We start from the raw sequence: 24,866 nt of genomic DNA, 5'->3' as shown, positions 1-24,866 counted from the left end.
GGACCTTTTAAAATTAAGTTTAAAAGGTCCTGCTGATGCCCCCATGTCAAGGTATGCCTCCCAACTAACCCTTCTGGCCCCTCATGCCCCCATGCTAAGATATTATTATTATTGTGCTCCAAACCAATGCTATGGCTCCTCATGCCATCCATACGAAGCTGTAGTTCTTTTATTTCCATTGACCAATATATGGTGGCACAGGATGTGTTTAAAAAAGCTATAAAAAGCCATTCATTCATAAATTTCCATTACATTAGAGAAAAATTATTTTACGGCAGGGCAGTAAAAGTGACAATCATCTAGACCCTTTTAACTTTTAATCGCTGAAACTCCAAGAAAAATCCTCTATACCTAGTGTAAATAAACATTGTGAAATTTGTAGCACAGATCCCAGAGCTAAAGTTGTCAATCAAGCTACGTTTTTTCTGTGGCTCAGGTATTTTAGTACTCTAATGAATGTCTGGGTTCGCAACCAAGAGTACACAACGAGGCTTGGTTGAGAGCCTAGAAAACCATGTAGCTTACGATAGTGGGAATGAGGGACCATGGGAGGTGAGTGGGGGCATGGTGAATGTATGGGGAATAAGGGGATTGTGAGGAGAGAGGACCATTCTGTTTTTGTTTTAACTAAAATCAAGCCCCATAGCACCTTGACGGGTCTTTTAAACAATCCACCTCAGCACTTGCCAGCCCCTGTGGCTACCTCCAAACATTTTCCTGAGTTGACTGGCCCAACTTCAGCCCTCAGCATTCCCCCAGAATGAAAATTCCACCCTTGCGAGAACTTTCTCTGGAAGCAGGCCGAGCCTAAAATTTTCCCAACACCTGGTACCTGCTCCAAGCAGTAAAGTCCAGGCCATTATCTCTGACCATTATGTCAACAACTAGACTTCAATTTTCCCCGGAGCATTGGACAACCCGGAATAGAATATGGACTGGATATGGTGGATGTGGCCACCTGATAAACAAAACTTCACCTGGCTACAATTGTAGAAAATCCAACTGAATCATGGAGTAACACAATAACATATTGTCCCCTATTCAAATTTAAGGGCAACATCCTGGAGTTACACTTGGGCCAGGATTCTCCGGCGGGGGGGTCCCGGCGTGTTGGAGTGGCGTGAACCACTCCGGCATCGGGCCGCCCCAACGGTGCGGAAGTGGTTCATGCCACTCCAACACGCCGGGAAGTCTCCGCACCTTTAGGGGCCAAGCCCTCACATTGAGGGGCTAGGCCTGCGCCGGAGTGGTTCCCGCTCTGCCGGCTGGCATGAACAGCCTTTGGCGCACGTGAGCCGGGGCCGAAAGGACTTCGCCGGCCGGCGTAAGTCCGCGCATGCGCCGGAGCGTCAGCGGCTACTGACATCATCCCGGCGCATGCGCAGGGGAGGGGGGGTCTCTTCCGCCCCTGCCATGGTGCCCCCACGGCACAGGCCCGCCCGCTGATCGGTGGGCCCTGATCGCAGGCCAGGCCACCGTGGGGGCACCCCCCGGGGGTCAGATCACCCCGCGCTCCCCCCAAGGACCCCGGCGCCCGCCCGCGCCGCCATTCCTGCCGGTCAGGTAGGTGTTTTGATTTCCGCCGGCGGGAGAGGCTTGACAATGGCGGGACTTCGGCCCATCGCGAGCCGGAGAATCGGCGCGGGGGTCACGCCGACTGGCGCGCCGCGATTCCCGCCCCCGCCGAATCTCTGGTGGCGGAGAATTCGGGGCACGGTGGGGGCGGGATTGACACCGGCCCTGGGCTGTTCTCCGACCCGGCCCGGGGGGGAGGGGGGGGGGGGGGGTCGGAGAATCCCCCCCAGTTCTCCAGCCTCTAGCAGGACATTGCATTGGTTAGGAAATGTGACATTAAAACTGTGATGACAGCTTCTGCTCCTAAAGCCATTTGAAGTAAACAAGGAGGTGGCATTGAAAATGTAAGTTTAATTCAGGTATGTGATTTCACTCGTAAACTGTACACCCTGAAAATGAGGAGGTCCATGACCCTGGCACTTCTTCCAGTATCAATCCTGCAGAAACTGACGAATTATCAGGGGTTACAGGAAATTCTTTGCATTCTGTGAGACTAATGAGTACCTTTGTCACCAGGAGAACATCTCAAGGCTTGCAGTAATAGAAAGGATGGGAATTCTAGCACAACTTCCTGGTTGTAACGGGGGGAGGGGAGGTCCAGTTTCTCACATTTCCCCACTCCCCCAAAGCAGAAGGTTGAAGTGCCATTACAGCACTGACATTGTGAAAAACTGTTAGCTGTTTTCTTTGGTTATGACACCACTTCTGCTCTTTGGCCATCTGGTAAAGCCAGGTCTACCACTTAAATAGCTGGCAATGTCTTTCTGAAACTGGGAAGCCTGGGACCTTCCCATGATAGGAACCCCTGCCTCTGCACATTTTTATAGCACTGTGCTTCTTACAGGCAGAAAGAGACCCTGCTCCTTCCAAGGTCCCATTGAATCTCTCATTTAAAGGGAAGACCCAGCGTACCTGGGTCCAAGACTTAAGGTCCTTCTCTTGAGGAGAATGGGAGAATATTTTTGCTCCTTAATGCTGAGAGTAGCAAATACCCGTGCTTTATTGGATGAAAACAATACAATTAAGAATCATTCTGGGAATAGATGTGAATCCCTCCTGTGACTGCAGAGGTTGTAGGAGTAGAGTATCTACCTGATCCTTTTTGCTGGATGATTGAGTATTTTCAACTGCTGGTGGGAAGTCTTTTTGGAGCAAATCACGTCTCTGATTTAAGCGGAATGGGAACAGAGACCACTGCCATCCACTGGTTTGTGGGGGGAGAGGAACCATTTTTTCTTCAATTCGTATTGGCATCATCCCGTGGTACTGTAAAACAGCAGAGAATCATGAAAACCTTTCCCAACATCAATGGCCTCAATTCTTATTCCTTTTCCATTATTCATCTCTTTTCCTCTGTTGCATCACTGATGTAATTCTTTTGATGTTAAGCTATTTTCAAACATTTTGTTGAAGAATAAAATTGTGTATTTTCAGAAAAACTTACTGTCCTCACAATCTCCCCATTCTTCCTCTGAATTGAAGAGGGAGGAATCTGAAAATAATTGCATGTGATTAGTCACGGCTTTGTAATCAAAATAGACAGAATGAATGATGTAAAACTAATACTAATATCAGATTAATATCACTTTGTCCATTTAATTTCCTATTTTTGCAATGATTAGGAGATTACAATATCTAATTTAAAATTTCAAATAAAAGAAAATTAATGTGAGGAGCAATCAATCATCTCTTTCAATATGAAATCTTCATTCTTCCATACCACTCTGCCGCCTCCAATGGCCCGAAGCTGTGTTCTGGATGTCACTGGAGAAACACCATCTCCGTTCAGTGTTCCATGGTGGTCCAAAAAATGATCAGTCTGAGGAACATCACCCCTAGGAGGGGAGGTATTGTGATCCCAGTACAGCTCGGGCTGTGTCAATAATCTTCCTTCCTGATTGAATATGGGCGATTCGGCAGATGCCTTTGGAGGTTCGCTTACACCGCTGTCCATCTGACTGATATAACCCTCTTCACTTGTTCTCAAATCCACTCGATCACAGCTGCCTGAAGAGACAAAATTTTGTACATTTTCCCTCGGGCACCAGATTTTATGGGACAGATTTTTCTGCTCTCGGACAGGAGACAACTAGATAGCCAGGATAAGCAATTACAAGACAATCAGGTGGGAAGAACAGCAGAATATTCCTGATTTTCAACTGATTTAAATGAATGGACAGAAAGTTGGATGGACTTGCACATTTCCCTACCCATGCTTACAATATTTGCTGCGCCAAACTGATGCAATAGCCCCTGGTGCTGGAACAGGAAATTCTGCCCTTCGATGTCCATAGGCTTCTGACAATTTCATGGAGGTTTCCTCTCCTCTGCCAGTAAACCAGTTTTCAGTCAATGAAAGCCATTCAATGAAACAACTGTCAAATCTGGACTGACACAGGGAGAGAAGAGCTCCCTTTGAAGGAAAACGTTATTTGGCTTATAAGTTTATTAGCATTTTTATTTGAAGGTAGAAGGGTTGAAAAATAGATTTGTGTTGTAAGAATGCCATAAGAAATCAATAAGCAAATAACAAAAGAGCTGGGGGTATGTTTCATAACATAGGTGAACAAATCATGCCTCATTTTGTTATTACTTACCGTAATATATGATATCCTAAATGGTTACTATGTAAAATCTCTAATCCTGCTGTGGGAAAATCAAAAATTGAAAAGGGATGTTTGCTTATGTAACCAGTGGGGAATGGGTTGATCAGAAATCATGAGGCACCAGTAATTCAGGATTCCTCCATACTCTGTGGGACCCCGGCCTAGAAGCCAGCTGGGCCTTTATTCGGACGGGACAAAAGTTGGCGAAGGCTCTGTAGCCGCAGGTAAGTGTGCACTGGGGACTGAGGAGAATGCAGGGAGCCGACCGATGTGGGAGGGGTTATGATGTGGCAGAAGAGGTGGCGCAATCAGAGTCAATCAGGCAGTTTGAATGAGAATGGGGGGAATTAAGGAGTCAATCAGACATGGGGTAGTCAACCTCAGCAGGGGTTCAAAGGGAGATCGGACAGAAGAGTTTCAACAGATAGGGGGACCAATTGCAGGGGTTTAATTTGGAGGATGGGGTAGGTATAGGGGCAGAGGATGGTCAGTTGGGGGGGGGGATGGGGTTTGCAAAGGAGTGGGGATTTGATCAGGTGGACTTCCAGTATCAGTAAGGAAGAGATTAGGGACCCGAGTGTGGAGATTCAGAGGCCTCATAGTTGAGTAGTTGGCACAGTTGTAGTCCTGAGAAGTGAGGGTGTAGAGATTGAACAGCTTGGAGGGGATGGAGCTGGATGCCTCAAGGGGAAATTTGAAAGTGCAGGATAATCGGATGTCTCAGGGAGGATTGCAGAAGTCAGATTGCAGAGGTCAGATGGTAGTCCTCAGGAAGGAAGAGATGGAAGTTCAAAGGCAGGAATGGGATTGGAAAAGGTGCAGGGGAGAGGGGGGGGGGGCAAAGGCAGTCAAGATGTTGTTTGTTGTGGATGTTGCTATATAAATGCAAATTGCTGTTGTGTTTTATATAAATGTAACTTATTGCATGAACCTTGGCATTTATAATTTGTACCTCCACGCAAATCTACAATTTCCACCAAAGAGATGTCCTTCTGCCCAATGATGGCATTCATTGGTGTCTTTAGCTCTACTTTCAACTTTTCATTGTTCTCTTCAAGTCCATCATCTTTAATGAAAATGTTCCATACCTTCATAGAAACACCTGCAGTCAAATGTGAAACTTTAATCATGGGAACACTTTACATAATAGATTTCACATCTCTTAAACAAATTCAACCTGTTCCATATTGCTTACATGACAGTACCTATTGCATTCTGTGTTAATAATATTTGGAAGATAGCTTTTGTGAAGATTTCCCTGTCGGTAAAAGTATTGGAGGCCTAAAGTTACAAGGTGACTGGAAAAAACGTGAGTCGACAAACACATCTTACTGACAATGTGATCGATTTTCTTTACCTTAGAAATAATATTAGGGGCAGGCTCCTTTTATTGGGACAGGATTCTAATAAACAAGATTGTATGTCTTTTTCAAGGGAGTGGGTGAGAAGTAAAAAAAAATTTGGAGGAATTTCATTTTACTTCAAGGGCAGAGCTTTACACTTACCCCCCCCCCCCCCCCCCCCCCCCGCCGCCAATCCCCCAAAGGTAGTTCTGAGGTGGTGGGGGATGGGGGGGGGGGGGGGGGGAGGGGTAAAATTGAAAGGATGAGATTCACCCGGGAACCCGTTTTCTCAAACCAAGATGCAATTTTACGCAGGGGAGGCAAGAGCCTCGGGCAGGACGTTCACCCATTTACCTATTAAGGACCTATAAGGTCCACTTAATGGCCACTTAAAGGTATATTCCCGCACAGCCTCAATTTTTAAGCTGGCAGGTGCGGGCAGGGTGGGAAACTGAGAAAAACGTATTTTCTCTATCTCAGGAGGGAAGACCGGATCAGGGGCATCTCATTCTGAAGATTTCTTCTGATTTTGGGTACCCTCTCTCCGATACCCTGGAGGCCTCCCCTCTGCCCCAGCCTACATCTTGACGCTGTGACCACCACCCCTCCTGACCCTCCAGGGCATCCTCTATCTTCCCACCCCTGGGACCCCTGGGACTTACCTTTCCAATGGTCCTGGCGGGGGGGGAGGGGGGCAGACGTCTCACCCACTGCAGACGTCTCACCCACTGCCAATCAAAGCTCAAGTGAACGTTAAATTGCAGTGGGCTTCCAAGAGTCGGCAATAGCAGCTTTTCCACCAACTGTTGGCGAGTGCCAGTCGCTCGCCAACCTTAAAATCATACTGCAAGGGCTTGGATATTTGAGGGGTAATTTTTCTATTAATTACTTGGATGGCCAGCTATAGTGAAATTATTCTATTATTTTTCATAAGGTGACTTCCAGAATGGGTGAGCGTTCTGCTTCATTTGTTTGTCACCATGTTTGTTCTTTTCTAATTCCAATCTTCTCATAATTTGACTACTGATACTGCATTTTGTGAGAAAGCAGCACTTTTTGATGTGTGAGTGCATCATTTTGGACTTTAACCTGTATTGCCCAAACTCAATTTTGTTAATTTACTATATTTTTGTCATGTTACTGATGCACAATCAATTGGACTCGAGTCGTGAAGAAGTTCCAAATAACAGGCTTTAATGAACTAGTTGTGTGCCTGGCGGTCGACTTACAGAGAATGGCCGACTGCCACGTGGTGCGGGCTCTTATACCCCGCCTCGTAGGAGGGGCTACCGGCCTCTCGGCCAATCAGCGAGCAGTCACATGACTAGCCTCAGCCAATTGGCAGAGAGACACATGACCTGCCTGAGCCAATGGGCAGCGAGTCCTCTGCACCAATGACAGCACTACTCTGAGGTACCGTAAACCTCCTAGTCATACCACCACATTCACCCCTTGTGGAGAAAGAAGCCGGGGGGGGGGGGGAGAGAGAGAGAGAAGAGAGGAGGAAAAAGGAGGAGGGGCCATCGAACTGGTAGTGTGACTAGAGAGAACGAGGTGTACCGAGATATCTGGTGGCTGCCCACTGGCCCGCGACTAATGTACAAAGGAGAACAACAATACCGCATACAATGCACTTAAGAACAACGAGGAACAAAGCAAAACCAAAAGAAAAAGAAAAGGAACAAGCAATATTGTACAAGGGAACACTGAACAAAGAATCCGATAAGGTCCAGTGGAACATCAAATCGACTCGATCAGTCTGCCAGGCGCCTTCGATGTCCTGCTGGATCGTCGCAGCGGTGCCGGTGACGTCGGATCGGTGGTTGTCCGTGACTCCGGGAGCGGCGGTCGTGGTCCTGTGTCCGTACCCCTGGTCGGTGCTAACGATGCTCCGGCCGGGGGAGGGGGGTCCTGTGCGCTGGGCTGCGGGGGCGCTGGGGGCTTGGGTGGTGGTTGGGACTGGAGAGGGGGTGTTGGTGCTGGGGGTTGTGGCCGCACACTGGCGGGTGCCAAGTCCCGAAGGGAGACTGTGTCCTGTCGTCCGTCGGGATACTCCATGTACGCATACTGTGGGTTCGCGTGGAGTAACTGGACTTGTTCAACCAACGGGTCGGACTTGTGCACCTGCACATGCTTCCAGAGCAAGATGGGCCCGGGGGTGGCCAGCCAGGTCGGGAGCGGGGATCCTGAGGAAAACTTCCTGGGGAAAACTAGAAACCGTTCATGAGGTGTTTGGTTCGTGGTAGTACAGAGGAGAGACAGAATCGAGTGGAGGGCGTCTGGGAGACCTCTTGCCAGTGGGCGACAGGGAGATTTCTGGACCGTAGGGCCAGTAGGACGGTCTTCCAGACTGTACCGCTCTCCCGCTTGAACTGCCCGTTACCCCAGGGGTTATAGCTGGTCGTCCTGCTAGAGGCGATGCCCCTGCTAAGCAGGAACTGACGCAGCTGGTCACTCATGAAGGAGGACCCCCGGTCGCTGTGGATGTATGCGGGGTAACCGAACAGGGAGAAAATGGAGAGGAGGGCCTTGATGACGGTTGTTGTGGTCATGTCGGGGCAGGGGATGGCAAAAGGGAAGCGGGAGTACTCGTCAATCACACTTAGAAAGTATATGTTGCGGTTGTTGGAGGGGAGGGGACCCTTGAAGTCCATGCTGAGACGTTCAAAGGGGCGGGACGCCTTTACCAGATGCGCTTGCTCGGGGTGGTAGAAGTGCGGCTTGCACTCCGCGCAAATGTGGCAGTCCCTGGTCACGGTCCTGACCTCCTCGATGGAGTAGGCAAGGTTGCGGGTCTTGATGAAATGGTAGAAGCGGGTTACCCCTGGATGGCAGAGGTCCGCGTGGAGGGTGCAGAGGTGGTCAATCTGCATGCTGGTGCAGGTACCGTGGGACAGGGCATCAGGAGGCTCCTTAAGCTTCCCAGGACGATACAAGATATCGTAGTTGTACGTGGACAACTTGATCCGTCACCGCAAGATCTTGTCGTTCTTGATCTTGCCCCTCTGTGCATTATCAAACATAAAGGCCACTGACCGTTGGTCTGTGAGGAGGGTGAACCTCCTGCCGGCCAGATAGTGCCTCCAGTATCGCACAGCTTCAACTATGGCCTGTGCCTCCTTTTCCACCGAGGAATGGCGGAGTTTGGAGGCGTGGAGTGTCCGGGAGAAGAAGGCCACGGGTCTGCCCGCTTGGTTCAGGGTGGCCGTCAAAGCTACATCGGACGCGTCGCTCTCGACCTGGAATGGGAGGGACTCGTCAATAGCATGCATCGTGGCCTTTGCAATATCCGTTTTGATGCGGCGAAAGGCCTGGCGGGCCTCCATCGACAGGGGGAACGTGGTGGATTGGATGAGGGGGCGGGCTTTGTCGGCGTAGTTCGGGACCCATTGGGCATAATAGGAAAAGAAGCCCAGACAGCGTTTGAGGGCTTTGAGGGAGTTGGGAAGGGGAAGTTCCATACGGGGGCGCATGCGTTCGGGATCGGGGCCTATCACTCCGTTACGCACTACGTAGCCGAAGATGGCTAGACGGTCGGTGCTGAACACACACTTATCCTTATTGTATGTGAGGTTAAGGAGTTTTGCGGTACGGAGGAATTTTTGGAGGTTGATGACGTGGTCCTGCTGGTCGTGGCTGCAGATGGTGACATTGTCGAGATACGGGAAGGTTGCCCGTAAACCGTATTGGTCAACCGTTCGGTCCATCTCCCATTGGAAGACCAAGACCCCATTAGTGACACCCAATGGAACCCTTAGGAAGTGGTAGAGGCCCCCATCCGCCTCGAGCGCAGTGTACTTTCGGTCACTCGTGCGGATGGGCAGCTGGTGATACGCCACTGACCGTTGGTCCACCGTGGAGAAGACTTTGTACTTTGCGATCCTGTTAACCAGGTCAGAGATACGGGGGAGAGGATACGCGTCCAGCTGCGTAAACCTGTTGGTGGTCTGACTGTAGTCAATGACCATCCGGTTTTTCTCCCCAGTCCTAACCACCAGCACTTGTGTTCGCCAGGGACTGTTGCTGGCCGCAATGATTCCTTCCTTCAGCAGCCTTTGGACCTCGGACCTGATGAAGGTCCGGTCCTGGGCACTGTATCGTCTGCTCCTAGTGGCGACGGGTTTGCAATCCGGGATGAGGTTCGCAAACAAGGAAGGGGGGTCCACTTTGAGGGACGCTAGGCTGTGTGGTGATCCTCGCCTGTGTGTGTACAAGTACCACCAGGGGGCAGCGCGAGGACAAATAGGAGGAACGCCGGAGCTCCGCCTTCGGCCAGTTGGAGCTAGAGGGTTGAAGAGACAAGAGGTGGAACTCAACTGTGGAGATGCAAGTCTTTTGGGCCTAGTTGCAGACAAGTAAAGCAGTATATTTTCAAGTACCACTGTAGTTTATTGTGGGGCACAATAAAGCATCAGTTAACCTAGAGACGACTTCGAGCATTCTTTTAAGAAGTCAAACATGGTACAGGAGTGGCTTCTCTGAACAAAAGGAACCAGCAAACAAAAAAAAAAAAGCAACAACAACAGGCAGGCCACCAGACTCTGCAGCCTCTCAACTACAGACGACCTTCTGCAATGATGGAACACAAGCTACTTACAGGGCCAATGCGCACTACAGGTAATCTACATTCCAACTGGAAAATGTTTAAACAACAGTTTGAGATGCATTTGTTAGCTCTGGACTTACATACAGTCGCTGATGACAGAAAAATTGCACATTTGGTCACAATAGGTGGCCAGCAGGTGTTAAATACATATAACTCTTTCACATATGCTGATGCTGCAGCCAAAACTAAGTATGACGTGGTAATTGCAAAATTTGATGAACACTGGAAGTCTCAATCCAGTGAGATCCTTGAAAGGTACACCCTGCGTAGCAGACTCCAAAACCACGGGGAGACTATCTCCCACTTTGTGACAGACCTACGCTTGCTGGCACAAGGCTGCAACTTTGGTGATTTGGCAAACTCACTCATTAGAGATCAGCTAATCTTTGGTCTTGCTGATACAAATCTGAGAGATTCTCTGTTACTACAAAGCGATTTAACACTCAAAACTACCATAGATAAATGTTTGTTACATGAGCAGAAAAAGCAGCAGGTACACGAGTTGTTTGAAAAGCATTCATTGAAAGACACTCACCACGAGGCAGATATAAAGATGGTGGCTTCCCCTCACAGGTCGTCTCTTCCGTTCTCCAGGCCGTCTCTTCCGTTCTCCGGCCCGTCTGCGCATGCGCACCGTCCTGAAAGACGCGATCCCGGAAGTGATCGGCATGCGCATGCGCACTACTCGCAATACCGGCCCTGGAATGAAAACCGCACTGCACATGCGCGAACACACCATGCGCATGACGTCATGACGTGTTATTGTTGCGGCTCCTCCCACTTAAAAGGGCAATGTCCAGCTCAAGGAAAAAAGTGCAGAAAGTGTTTAAGAATGAATCACTTCGCCTCCCAATGTCAGTCTACAGCAAAATTTCACTCCTCAATGCCACGGCACGGGAACATGAAGGTCCGCACAGTTGATGTCATGAACACTCAGGCACCCGATGACAATTATTCCGACCATGAGGAATTCAACTCCTGGGAGCACAAGTACAGCATTGGAATTATTAATGCCACAGCGGAACCACAGGACCTGACGACAAAACCTCGTCACGTGCATGCCATCAATTCGGCAAGCGAATGGACTGCCATGGTGCACGTAAATAACTTCCCCATCACCTTCAAACTGGACACGGAAGCCTCAGCAAACTTGCTGACGAGCAAAGATCTCGCATCCGTCCCAGGGACGCACGAGGTGTTACCTGCAGCATGCAAGCTCACTGACTACAACGGCAACCAGATCGTCTCAAAGGGATCATGCCACCTACGAGTTGCCAACCAAACAGTCATGACAGAACTCCGCTTTGAAATTGTAGAGGACAAAAAGTCCTCACTGCTCGGTGCTCAAGCCTGCAAGGATTTGCGGCTGATTCAGCGGATTTTCATGAACACGGCTGCAGCATCACGAATTGCCGAGGACATACAACTGCTACTCAGCGACTACCCTGACGTCTTCTCGGGCATCGGCACACTGCCCTATACGTACAAGATCCTGCTCAAACAGAATGCCATACCGGTCATTCATGCCCCACGGAGGGTGCCGGCTCCATTGCGGGACAAGTTAAAAGCCGAACTTCAGCGTCTCCAAACTCGAGGTGTCATCTCAAGCGTCACACAGCCGATTGACTGGTTCAGCTCGCTGGTGTGCGTCAAGAAGCCGTCGGGTGCACTCCGGATCTGTCTAGATCCCAAGGACCTCAATAAGAACATTCGCAGGGAACACTACCCTATTCCCAAGCGCGAGGAGATCACGAGCGAAATGGCACAAGCTCGAATCTTCACCAAACTGGATGCATCACAGGGGTTCTGGCAAATGCAGCTCGATGAGTCCAGCCGCCTGCTGTGCACCTTCAACACGCCGTTTGGAAGGTACTGCTATAATCGGATGCCCTTCGGCATCATATCGGCATCCGAAATATTTCACAGGGTTATGGAGCAGATGGTAGAAGGCATCGAAGGCGTCCGTGTCTATGTGGATGACATCATAATATGGTCCACGACAGAGGAAGACCATATTGCGAGGGTGAAGCAAGTCTTCCAGCGGATCCACCAGTATGGACTGAAACTCAACCAAGCCAAGTGCACTTTCGCACAGTCCTCTCTGACCTTCCTGGGCGACACTATATCCGAGCATGGGGTGATGCCGGACGCTGAGAAGATCGCTGCGATTCAGAGCATGCAGCGACCACAGGACAAGAAAGCGGTTTTAAGGTTCCTCGGATTCGTCAACTTCCTTGGTAAATTCATATCGAACTTGGCAGCACGGACAACGGCGTTGAGGAACGTGACAAGGAAGGACACGGAGTTTGCCTGGACCCAAGCTCACCAAGATGAATGGGATGATCTGAGACACCAATTGATGGCAGCTCCAACGCTCGCATTATTTGACCCGGCAAAACCTACCAAGATCTCCACTGACGCCAGTCAATATGGAATTGGTGCTGTGCTCCTACAACAGAACGACCAGTCGGACTGGGTCCCAGTGGCTTACGCCTCACGGGCAATGACTGTCACAGAGTGCAGGTATGCACAGATAGAAAAGGAGTGCCTAGGGCTAATCACAGGGGTGACCAAATTCCACCACTATGTGTACGGTCTCCCCACTTTTCTCGTGGAAACGGATCATAGGCCGCTGGTCAATATCATCGACAAGGACCTAAATGATATGACACCGCGCCTACAACGCATGATGATGAAGTTGCGAAGGTACGACTTCACGCTGGTCTACACCCCTGGCAAGGACCTTGTAATAGCTGACACACTATCACGAGCCATGGACACTGACAACCCGCCACCGGCTTCCATCAATGATGTGGAAGCTCATGCACAGTGGTGCAAGGAGACGCTCCCGGCAACGGACGAAAGGCTACAGCAAATTCGTCAGGCAACACAGGAGGATGCTACCCTCCTCCAAGTCTTACACAACCTGCAACATGGCTGGCCAAAGGGGCGGTGCCCACAGTTCCAAAATGTTAGGACTGAACTATCCGTGGTCGATGGCATCATACTACGAAACGACAGGATCGTCATTCCTACGGCTCTCCGGGCGGACATCCTTCACAGGATTCATGAGGGGCACCTTGGTGCCGAAAAGTGCAAAAGGAGAGCGCGACAATCTGTTTACTGGCCAGGGATTAACGAGGACATTACAAACATGGTGCTCACTTGTGACACGTGCCAAAGACATCGACCGGCGCAATGCAAGGAGCCACTGCAGCAGCATGAGATGGCCACGTTACCATGGGACAAAGTGGGCATTGACTTGTTCCACTCCATGGGCCGCAACTATGTTCTGATCATTGACTATTACTCCAACTTTCCGGAAGTCCTGCAACTCCCGGATCTCACAGCCGCAGCCGTCATCAAGGCCTGCAGAGAAACTTTCTCCAGGCATGGCATCCCACGGACGGTCATGTCCGACAATGGTCCTTGCTTTGCCAGCTGGGAGTGGACGGACTTCGCCAAGCACTACAATTTCCAGCATATAACGTCGAGTCCACACTTTCCGCAATCAAATGGCAGGGTGGAGAAAGGTGTCCACATAGTTAAACAACTCATCAGCAAGGCTGAGGACTCGAAATCCGACGTACACTTGGCCCTCTTGTCGTACCGATCGTCACCTTTGAGCTCGGTACTATCACCAGCTCAGATGCTTTTCAACAGGGACGTACGGACAACATTACCAGCGCTACAATTCACCAATCCTGATCACTCGCCTGTCCTGGATAAAATGCGTCACCAACGTCAAGTGCAAAAGCAGCACTATGACCAGCAGGCCAAGGTACTGCAGCCGTTGGCCAGCAACGACACGGTGAGGTTGCGAAACCCGGCTGGAGGATGGTCCAAAATGGCCGTGGTCCTTCGCCAAACATCGCCGCGGTCCTACATCGTTCGGTTGGACGCTGGGACAATGGTTCGACGAAATCGGAGAGACCTTCTTAAAGTCACACCTCGACCACGGGTCTTTCCGACTCTTGATCGGCAGGACACGCTGGACCTACAGGACGCTGTCATGCATCATCCTGACACTCCAGCAGCAGATGTCCACATGGACACAGACGACCCTGGATCTCCATGCCCACTCAGGAGGTCCACTCGGATCAGACGTGCACCTGACCGTCTGAACCTGTAAACATGGACTGACACATGCATGGCCCTGCCCTGTTGTATATACATGTATATAAACCTAACTGTTACATTTGTGTTTTGTTACAGCTCTGCAGCTAAGAAAAAAAAAAAAAAAAGAGTGAAAAAGGGGGATGTGGTGATCCTCGCCTGTGTGTGTACAAGTACCACCAGGGGGCAGCGCGAGGACAAATAGGAGGAACGCCGGAGCTCCGCCTTCGGCCAGTTGGAGCTAGAGGGTTGAAGAGACAAGAGGTGGAACTCAACTGTGGAGATGCAAGTCTTTTGGGCCTAGTTGCAGACAAGTAAAGCAGTATATTTTCAAGTACCACTGTAGTTTATTGTGGGGCACAATAAAGCATCAGTTAACCTAGAGACGACTTCGAGCATTCTTTTAAGAAGTCAAACAGGCTGCAGACAGTAAGGGGGAGAATAGGGCCGCCAAATTTTAAGGTTAAGCTCTGCAGGTTGCACTGGAAGTCCAGTCCTAAAAGTGCCGGTGCGCAGAGACGGGGAAGGGCGAGGAGTTTGTAATTTTTAAAAACCCTCCCCTAAGCAGCACCCGGTGTTTTGGACGGAGTGCGAACCTGAAGCCAGAGCTATTTTGTGCTTAACCGGGTGAACAGGGAGTGCGCAGCGTCTTACCGTGTCAGGGTGGACAAAACTCTCTGTGCTCCCGGAGTCTAGTAGGCAGCTCGTCTCATGTCCATTGAGGAGGATTTGCGTGGTCGCCGTGGAGAGCGTGCGGGGCCGCGATTGGACCAGCATCACTGCAGCGAGTCATGGAAGGATTTCTGAGTCGTCTTCTTCTATGGAGTGTTCACTGGTGGGGTCCTCCATGCCAACCCAAGATGGCAGCGCCCGTCGGCCGCACGTGGAGTCGGGGCCCCAAAACGGCGGCGCCCGGGGCTAGTACGTGGAGTTGGGGCCCCAAAATGGCGGCGCCTGGGGCTAGTACGTGGCGACAGGGCCCCAAAATGGCGGCGTCCGGGGGTAACTCGTGGTGGCTAGGAGCGGTGGCAGGGAGGTCCACGGGCTGCACGGGGCCCTGGGGGAGCACGGGGGGGGGGGGGGGGGAACGATCCCCGGTCGCTGCGTGGAACGGCAGCGACCGACTTTGACTGGCAGACCACGGAGTAATGGCCCTTTTTGCTGCAGCTCTTGCAGACTGCAGAACGGGCCAGACAGCGCAGGCGGGGGTGCTTGGCCTGGCCACAGAAATAACAGCGGGGCCCTGTGGGCTTATCGGGGCGTCCCACAGCACAGGCCTGGGGGGGGGGGTCGGAATCGGCGGGGGTGATGGAAGTCGCGTGCCAGATTGCCCAAGGGGCCGCCGCGCGGCCGGGGGCATACGTTGTGGTTGGCAACCTCCAGGGAGGATGCGAGTGTCCGTGCCTCAGTGAGGCTCAATGTGTCCTTTTCTAGGAGTCGTTGGCGTATCTGAGAGGATTGCATCCCCGCGACAAAGGCATCCCTGATTAGCAGTTCAGTGTGCTCCTCCGCAGTAACTTGCAGACAGGCGCAATTTCTCCCTAGGACAATGAGGGCCCAATAGAATTCGTCAAGGGACTCACCGCGGAATTGTTGCCTTGTTGCCAGGAGGTGCCGCGCGTAGACTTGGTTTACTGGCCTGAGAAAATGTCCTTTGAGAAGATCCATGGCTGCGCTATAGTCTTGTTCATCCTCTATCATCGAATAAACGGCGATGCCCACGCACGAGTGGAGGATGTGGAGTTTCTGCTCCTTTGTGGGTTGATTGTCTGTAGTGGTGAGGTAGCTGTTGAAGCACGCCAGCCAATGTTTAAAAGTTGCTGACGCGTTTGTAGCATGCGGGCTGATGCGGAGGCAGTTTGGCTTGATCCGTAGCTCCATTTCAAAATTCTAGTTCATTAAATTAATGCACCATCAATTGAAGAAGTTCCAAATAACAGGCTTTAATGAACTAGTTGTGTGCCCGGCAGTCGACTTACAGAGAATGGCCGACTGCCGCATGGTACGGGTTCTTATACCCCGCCTCGTAGGAGGGGCTACCGGCCTCTCGGCCAGTTGGTGAGCAGTCACATGACTAGCCTCAGCCAATTGGCAGAGACACACATGACCTGCCTGAACCAATGAGCAGCGAGTCCTCTGCACCAATGGCAGCACTACTCTGAGGTACCGTAAACCTCCTAGTCATACCACCACAGTTACATTTAGCCTGTGATTATAAAATTAAGTCAACCACATTTGGGATGTTAATTTGTAAACAAATAAGGGTTCATTATCTGCAATCTTAGGTGTCATCTTTGTCCATATGGCGAGCCAGGAGTTTACTTAATACAGACAATTTGGTGATCCCTGCTCCCACTTCAAGGAGAAGGCCCTTCAGAGTAGCAACTTTAATTGATACTTCAGTGTGCCAACCCACGCCCACAATATTGCAACATTAACAGTTTGCTTTTTCTTTTTCTATTAGGGTGGATGAACAGGAGCAGATTGTAACAGAAATAGTTAGTTTTGGAATATTTGGATGCAAGGGGGGTTATGCGTAGGATATCAGTAACATTATGGCTCTGTTTTTAAATTTTTTTTTAGAGTAGCCAAGTATTTTTCTTTTCCAATTAAGGGGCAATTTAGTGTGGCCAATCCATCAAACCAGCACAACTTTGGGTTGTGGGGGTGAAACCAATGCAGACATGGGGAGAACGTGCAAACTCTACATGGACAGTGACCCAGGGCCGGGATTCGAACCCGGGTCCTCAGCCCCGCAGTCCCAGTGCTAACCACTGTGCTGCATGCCTCCTTCTGACTTTGTTATTTTACTTGAAACAAGGATCACAGGAAATTGATCGCACTCCTTCTGTTTATTCCTGGATTATCTTGGTGAAATAAACAAGCTTGTTGCTGTGCAGCTAGACTGAATGCTTTTCAGTCCAACTTTAGCAAAGAGGTGTGGTCTGTATGTATGATATTATAGTGGTTAATATCCAGAGCAAGTATTCCTAAGCACACTAACCTCAACATGTAATTGTCCAATTTTCAGGTGAGGAATCATTATGACATATGCCACATGTCCCTTCATTTCCCTACAGGAGGGCACTGCATATCAAATGGATCAGCTGCCCGGGATCACCCAGGCTGCACACCTGAAATAATCAGCAGTGGTGTTTTGTATTTAGGTCCCTTTCTCATATTGAATAATGCCTGATCGTGTGCTGTGCATGTTGTTTGTTTTCTCAGGCCAAGAAATAAAAATCTTAAAATCACACCCAGATTTTTTGAAATAAATTTCCTCTAAGTTTCTTACCTGAAGGTATTGACTTACATGAGAACCATGGCTCCACAGACACTGCCACAACATTAGCATCTCGCCAGATTGGTCATTAAGCACAAATCAGTCAGGATAGCGAACTTATTCAACGATGGAAGGTGCAGGGATATTTCAAACTGAGTTCAATCCTTACCTTACCTCACCTTACACCCGAGAGCAACCAAATCATTATTCCGGAAAGAGATTGCTGGAATCTGCCACAAAAACATTATTTACTTTCCTAAATGTGGAGCTGGGAGGGTCAGAAAAATTACAAGGCTTTTGGTGAATAGGAAGTGCCTGCATTTTTATGCATCAGACATCACAACTACATGGGATGGACAAGTTAGAACAAGGTGTATTTTCCTGTCTATCATTTCCATATTGTTGAACTGGGGAGAAGAAATATCGGCTAAGGTTGCTGCCCCTTCTTTCGATCCAATGTCCTCCACTGGAAAAGTACAAGTGTGATATAAGGTGAGGTGAGGTAAGGGTTGGATTCAGTTCAATTGATCCCCCGCATCTTCCATGATTCAATAAACTCGCTGTCCTGACTGACATATACCAAATGACCAATCAGGTGAGATGCTGGTGTTACGGCAGAGTCTGTGGCGCCATGGTTCTCATGTAAGTCAATTCAGTTGAGATAGTTCGAGGAGTTTTTGTTTAACCTGGATTTAATTTTACGATCCTCATTCCTATATCCCTTGGTAGAAGTTTTTATTCCCATAGTAACAAGCAATATTGTTATTTCAACAGCACCCTGTCTTATTAATGTAACTTACCAGGATCAAACTGAATTAAACTTGCCGAGCTATGGGTGAAGTCTCTACCAATTGTAGCTGATAACCCCTGGACCTGTAGGAGACAAACATTGTGTTATTCAATGCACTATGTGATATTGTAAGAGTGAATTAATAGGTTTAGTAAAGGGGGGAATAGATCAAACACCCCTGCATTGAGTAAAGAACAAATGCTCGTCAAATACTTATGCCTCAAGGACTTGTGGTGTAAACCAGCAAGGTTATTTACTTTTTGGAATAACAGACTGTTGTCTAGCTAGATTATAGACAAGCCTTTGGGTGAACGTTTAATAATAAACCCTGTGTGGAGTCTGCACATTCTCCTCATGTCTGCGTGGGTTTCCTCTGGGTGCTCCGGTTTCCTCCCACAAGTCCAGAAAGACGTGCTTGTTAGGTAATTTGGACATTCTGAATTCTCCCTCTGTGTGCCCGAAAAGGTGTCGCAATGTGGTGACTGGGGGCTTTTCACAGTAACTTAATTGCAGTGTTAATGTAAGCCTACTTGTGACAATAAAGATTATTATATTATTAAATTATAACCCACATTGGCAAGATCAGCATTTTAAAACAATGTTCTGTGTACTAACTAACTGTGTTAAGCAGTCTGTATCTGTGTCTTGGGAGAGAGAATAGTATTGGAATGGCATGGGGTTTTTGGTCATGTTACAGTTAAAGGAGGGATAGCTTTTCTATAGTATAATGTATTAGAAGTCTTAAAACTTGAAATCATGTTGTTAATCTGTGGTTAAACTGGGAATTCAAATCTCTTGTTTCAGGTGATTGGTCTCTGCAGGGATTGCAGCATGCCTTTCTTAAATCAGTTTGGGTAGGAACTAAGTGTCATATCCTTTTTGACTTCATTGCCAAGCGTAAAACCCAGTGATATAACTCACAACTAAGTTGTTGTGATCTTATTATCATATTATTGGATTTTACACATGGAAAGGCTGAATTTACAATGCATGTGCTCCCATTTTAGAGCCTTGGCTGCCAGGAAAGCACTTTGAGAAATCACAGGTCTGTTCCCCATAAATTGTAGTCCTAAGGAGATTCTGGGAACATAAGAACATAAGAACTAGGAGCAGGAGTAGGCCATCTGGCCCCTTGAGCCTGCTCCGCCATTCAATGAGATCATGGCTGATCTTTTGTGGATTCAGCTCCACTTTCCAGCCCAAACATTATAACCCTTAATCCTTTTATTCTTCAAAAACTATCTATCTTTATCTTAAAAACATTTAATGAAGGAGCCTCAACTATTTCACTGGACAAGGAATTCCATAGATTCACAATCATTTGGGTGAAGAAGTTCCTCCTAAATTCAGTCCTAAATCTCCTTCCCCTTATTTTGAAGCTATGCCCCCTAGTTCTTCTTTCACCCACCAGTGGAAACAATCTACCCGCATCTATCCTATCTATTCCCTTCATAATTTTATATGTTTCTATAAGATCCCCCCGCATCCTTCTAAATTCCAACGAGTAGAGTCCCAGTCTACTCACCTCTCCTCATAATCCAACCCTTTCAGCTCTGGGATTAACCTAGTGAATCTGCTCTGCACACCCTCCAGCACCAGTAAGGAGACCAAAACTAAACACAATACTCCAGGTGTGGCCAGGGCCGGTTTTAAGCCTATTTGACCAATTTCATCAAATTGGGCCCTGCACCTTAAGGGGGCCCCGCGCCAGCGGTGACAGAGTTACCGTTTGAAGCCTTTTCTGTATTCTAAGAGGAACTATAGGGTAGTTTTTACTTTTGGGGAACGCACCGCATTACCGTCGACAAATCCTTCAGTCCTGCGCCGCCAAATCCTTCCGCCCGGGTAAGTAAGTTTCAAAATTTTAGTATATCAAGCATTTAATGTTTTTTTTTGGTTAAAGACGAGCATACTACATGAAATATAAACATACATAAATTTTTACTTTTGTAGAGTAGGGGCCCCGCCATCACTTTTCTAATTGGTCCCGCAATTCCTAGCACCGGCCCAAGGTGTGGCCTCACCAATATCTTATAAAATTGCAGCATAACCTCCCTATTATTGAACTCCATTCCTCTAGCAATGTAGGACAAAACTCCATTTGCCTTCTTCATCACCTGTTGCACCTGTAAACCAACATTTTGCGACTCATGCACCAGCACACCCAGGTCTCTCTGCACAGTAGCATGTTTTAATATTTTATCATTTAAATAAAAATCACTTTTGCTGTTATTCCTACCAAAATGGATAACCTCACATTTGTCAACATTGTATTCCATCTGCCAGACCCTAGCGCATTCACTTAACCTATCCAAATCCCTCTGCGGACTTTCAGTATCCTCTGCACGTTTTGCTTTACCACTCATCTTAGTGTCATCTGCAAACTTGGACACATTGCACTTGGTCCCCAACTCCAAATCATCTATGTAAATTGTGAACAATTGTGGGTCCAACACTCATCCCTGAGGGACACCACTAGCTACTGATTGTCAACCAGAGAAACAACCATTAATCCCCACTCTTTGCTTTCTATTAATTAACCAATCCTCTATCCATGCTACTACTTTACCCTTAATGCCATGCATCTTTATCTTATGCAGCAACCTTTTGTGTGGTACCTTGTCAAAAGCTTTCTGGAAATGCACTTATACCACATCCATTGGCTCCCCGTTATCTACCACACTGGTAATGTCCTCAAATAATTCCACTAAATTAGTTAGGCATGACCTGCCCTTTATGAACCCATGCTGCATCTGCCCAATGGGACAATTTCCATCTAGATGCCTTGCTTTTTCTTCCTTGATGATAGATTCCAGCATCTTCCCTGCTACCGAAGTCAAGCTTACTGACCTATAATTACCCACTTTCTGCCTAACTCCTTTTAAACAGTGGTGTCATGCTTGCTCATTTCCAATCCATCGGGACCACCCCAGAGTCTCATGAATTTTGGTAAATTATCACTATGCATTTGCAATTTCCCTAGCCTCTCTTTTAGCACTCTGGGATGCATTCCATCACGGCCAGGAGACTTGTCTACCTTTGGCCCTATTAGCTTGCGCATCACTACCTCCTTAGTGATTACAATCATCTCAAGGTCCTCACCTGTCATAGCCTCATTTCCATCAGTCATTGGCATGTTATTTGTGTCTTCCACTGTGAAGACCGACCCAAATAACCTGTTCAGTTCCTCAGCCATTTCCTCATCTCCCATTATTAAATCTCCCTTCTCATCCTCTAAAGGACCAATATTTACCTTAGCCACTCTTTCTTCTTTTATATAGTTGTAGAAACTTTTACTATCTGTTTTTATATTCTGAGCAAGTTTACTCTCATAGTCTATCTTACTCTTATTTATAGCTTTTTTAGTAGCTTTCTGTTGCCCTTAATGATTTCCCAGTCCTCTAGTCTCCCACTAATCTTTGCCACTTTGTATGCTTTTCCCTTCAATTGGAAACTCTCCCTTATTTCCTTAGATATCGATTTTTACTCTTTCTACCATCCTTCCTTTTTCTTGGTATAAACCTTTGCTGAGCACTGTGAAAAATCACTTAGATGGTTCTCCACTATTCCTTAACTGTTTCACCATAAAGTATTTGCTTCCAGTCTACCTTAGCTAGCTCTTCTCTCATCCCATTGTAATCTCCTTTGTTTAAGCACAAAACACTAGTGTTTGATTTTACCTTCTCACTCTCTATCTGTATTTTAAATTCCACCATGTTGTGATTGCTCCTTCCGAGAGGATCCCTAACTATGAGATCATTAATCAATCCTGTCTCATTACACAGGACCAGATCTAGGACCGCTTGTTCCCTCGTAGGTTCCATTACATACTGTTTGAGGAAACTATCGCGGATACATTCGATAAACTCATCCTCAAGGCTGCCTTGACCGACCTGCTTAAACCAATCGACATGTAGATTAAAATCCCCATGAGAACTGCTGTACCATTTCTACATGCATCCATTATTTGTTTGTTTATTGCCTTCCTCACCATCATGTTACTATTTGGTGGCCTATAGACTACTCCTATCAGTGACTTTTTCACCTTACTATTCCTGATTTCCACCCAAATGGATTCAACTTTCCAAATGGAAGCATGCTAGCAATTTCCAGAGATGAGGGTGTGCAGCAGAACTGTATTTTAGATTTCATCCAGTGATGTCACATGGACAACTTTGGTGCCTGTGCCCTTTAGTGCAGACAGACTCATTGACGCAGGAACAACCTGAAGTGATTTCAAACGTAATACAAAAGATGTAAACATCTGTAGATCCTGTACCTTTATATTAACATAAGAGGGATCAGCACTGTATCCTTTTCTGGTAACCTTAATGGAGAGAGTTCCGATGTCTTCACAGACTTTGTAGCAACTTGCAGACATTTCAATCCTGGACCATTTCAGTTCCATTCTGCACACAAAAATTCAACATTGCTTTAAAAAAGGAATTGAGTCATTAACTGTTGGTCACAGGAGGTAAAACAACCATCCATGTCCTATAAAAACATTCATAATAGAATCACCCAACATATTAATACACAGATCCACTCTGATTTTCATTATTAAATCTGTTATTCATCCATATTTTATACAGCAGAGCTTTTCTGGACTAGGACTGCTGTTTTCTGGATGTTGTTTCTCGTATACTTTGGGTGCCACCTCTCTGCTGTGATCACCTTGTGACACACAACATTGCCAGTGGTTTGAAAGTCACTAGATGATACATTTCATGAATCAGGCTCATGCTTAGCATGTTGCTTGGTACTCATATGGGGACAATGTGAATGCCACTCAGGGCAATCTTATTTGCACCCTCTGCGTCTATCCCTCCACCCTTTTCACCAGCCATGAAACGAGGCCTTGTATGCCGTGCTGCAGCATTGCTTGTGCTGCAATTCTATCAACTTGGGTATCACATGTTGGCAATAAAGGACAATTGCAAAGCAGCAAAACATGCCAAATCATGTCAATGATATTCTTCCATGACAACTTTATTTTAAGCTTGCTTTAAGAGCTTATTATTTCAGTTGGCTGGATGGCTGGTTTGTAATGCACGGCAACACCAACAGCACAGGTTCAATTCCCATACCGGCTGAGGTTATTCTCAATCTTGCCATTCCCCCCCCCCCCCCCCCCCCCCCTCCTTTTCTGAGGTGTGATGACCCTCAGGTTAAATCACCACCAGTCAGCTCTCTCTCAAAGGGTCAAATGGTACTCTGGGACTTTGGTGGCATTTCCATTTACTATACATAACAATCAAAGGGAGTCTAGCATAAGATGAGATAAGTGGTGCTGGAGGAACTGAACATGAATGTATGAATATGATCTGTGCAGCCTTACTTTGTAGATATGGGATAGAATTTAACACCTCCTCCACCCAGTGGGAGTAGGTTTGGAGGTGGTGTGGGGAGGAAGATGGTGTAAGTGGGTGAGGTGAGAACCTGTTTCCATCCCAATTCCCATCAATTAAGTAAGGAGCAGGAAGGTTAAGTGTGGCCTTCCCACACTTAGATCAAATAAGGTCCTGATGTTGACCAATCAAAAATCACTTCGGACCTCGTCCTACTGCAGCTGATATTCAACCAGCAGCAGGGACGGATCGCAGTACATGAACTGGCAGCCAGGTCTATCCTGATGTCCTTTCTGTGGGAGAAGCCTCCTGATTAGGCACCCTGTACCTTATGGAGGGTCCTACCAGTGATAAAACCCCCCAGACTCAACCTCCTGATCGGCCCTGACAACCCCACCCCACTCATTTTCTTCTTGGGCTTCCATCGCTGGTTGCAGTTCCAGCCTCCAACAATCTAACTGTGGCCACTGTTACTGGTGAGGAAGCTGGCTTTGAAGAGCTGCCAGCCCTCAAATGCCTGGGAAGCCTGATGGCAGGTGGCTGATTGCTTGACAGGCATTTAGTCAGGTTCACAAAAATGGTTTCGATGGGGTTTCCATCAGATTTTCCTTTGATGAACAGGGCCACCACCGGGGCCAGTAAATTGCAGATTTAGGTAAAGCGGTACCTTTGGTGCTCTCAGGTTGACATCTGGAACCGACATTGCTAATTTCTCATTGCCACAACAATACCGCTGTCTCCCATCCTTATTCCATCGTGCTGAGCTATCCTGTGGAGTGAGTACTACTAAGCACAGTAATCATACATACATCCTCATCGAACAGCACAAAAAATCACTTTGCTACCCATGAAACATGGATGAGATTCTAGTCTTTTACTTGCAAGAGTTTGTTTCATGCCTGTATGTTGGGTTGTCTTTCAATTCATTTTTGTTTGGCAGTCGTTTCTTACCCCTGGCTGTCAATGGGTTAAATACTTTTTCTAGCAAGAGGAAATCCTGCTACATCCCATTAATTTTCACCTACATCGTGATTTCTAGCCCCTACCCACCACCAATTAGGCAAGCTTCATGCACAAAGCAGTACAGTTGTGGGAGCTCTGAATAATAACATGGAACATGGTGCACTCAATGGGTAATGAGGATTTCTGCCAGCAATAACAAGTTTAATCAGTGTGATACACATCTGGAACACTATCAC

The 24,866-nt window shown here is 47.8% G+C and overlaps 1 protein-coding gene across 2 annotated transcripts in view; it reads right to left on the bottom strand.

The window, feature by feature from the left end:
• Positions 1 to 24,866, bottom strand: part of frem1b (Fras1 related extracellular matrix 1b) — a 344,830-nt gene that overhangs the window by 16,892 nt on the left and 303,072 nt on the right. For both annotated transcript variants that reach the window (XM_038794342.1, XM_038794341.1), the window contains exons 28-33: positions 22,599 to 22,728; positions 18,330 to 18,402; positions 5,134 to 5,283; positions 3,296 to 3,582; positions 3,020 to 3,067; positions 2,668 to 2,841 (exon numbers count right to left, since the gene is read on the bottom strand). In XM_038794342.1, the coding sequence (XP_038650270.1) occupies positions 2,668 to 2,841; positions 3,020 to 3,067; positions 3,296 to 3,582; positions 5,134 to 5,283; positions 18,330 to 18,402; positions 22,599 to 22,728 (862 nt within the window). The remainder of the gene's footprint in view (positions 1 to 2,667; positions 2,842 to 3,019; positions 3,068 to 3,295; positions 3,583 to 5,133; positions 5,284 to 18,329; positions 18,403 to 22,598; positions 22,729 to 24,866) is intronic.

Source organism: Scyliorhinus canicula, chromosome 4 (assembly GCF_902713615.1).
Source record: "Scyliorhinus canicula chromosome 4, sScyCan1.1, whole genome shotgun sequence".
Lineage (NCBI taxonomy): Eukaryota > Metazoa > Chordata > Chondrichthyes > Carcharhiniformes > Scyliorhinidae > Scyliorhinus > Scyliorhinus canicula.
This window is presented reverse-complemented; position numbering and strand designations above follow the sequence as displayed.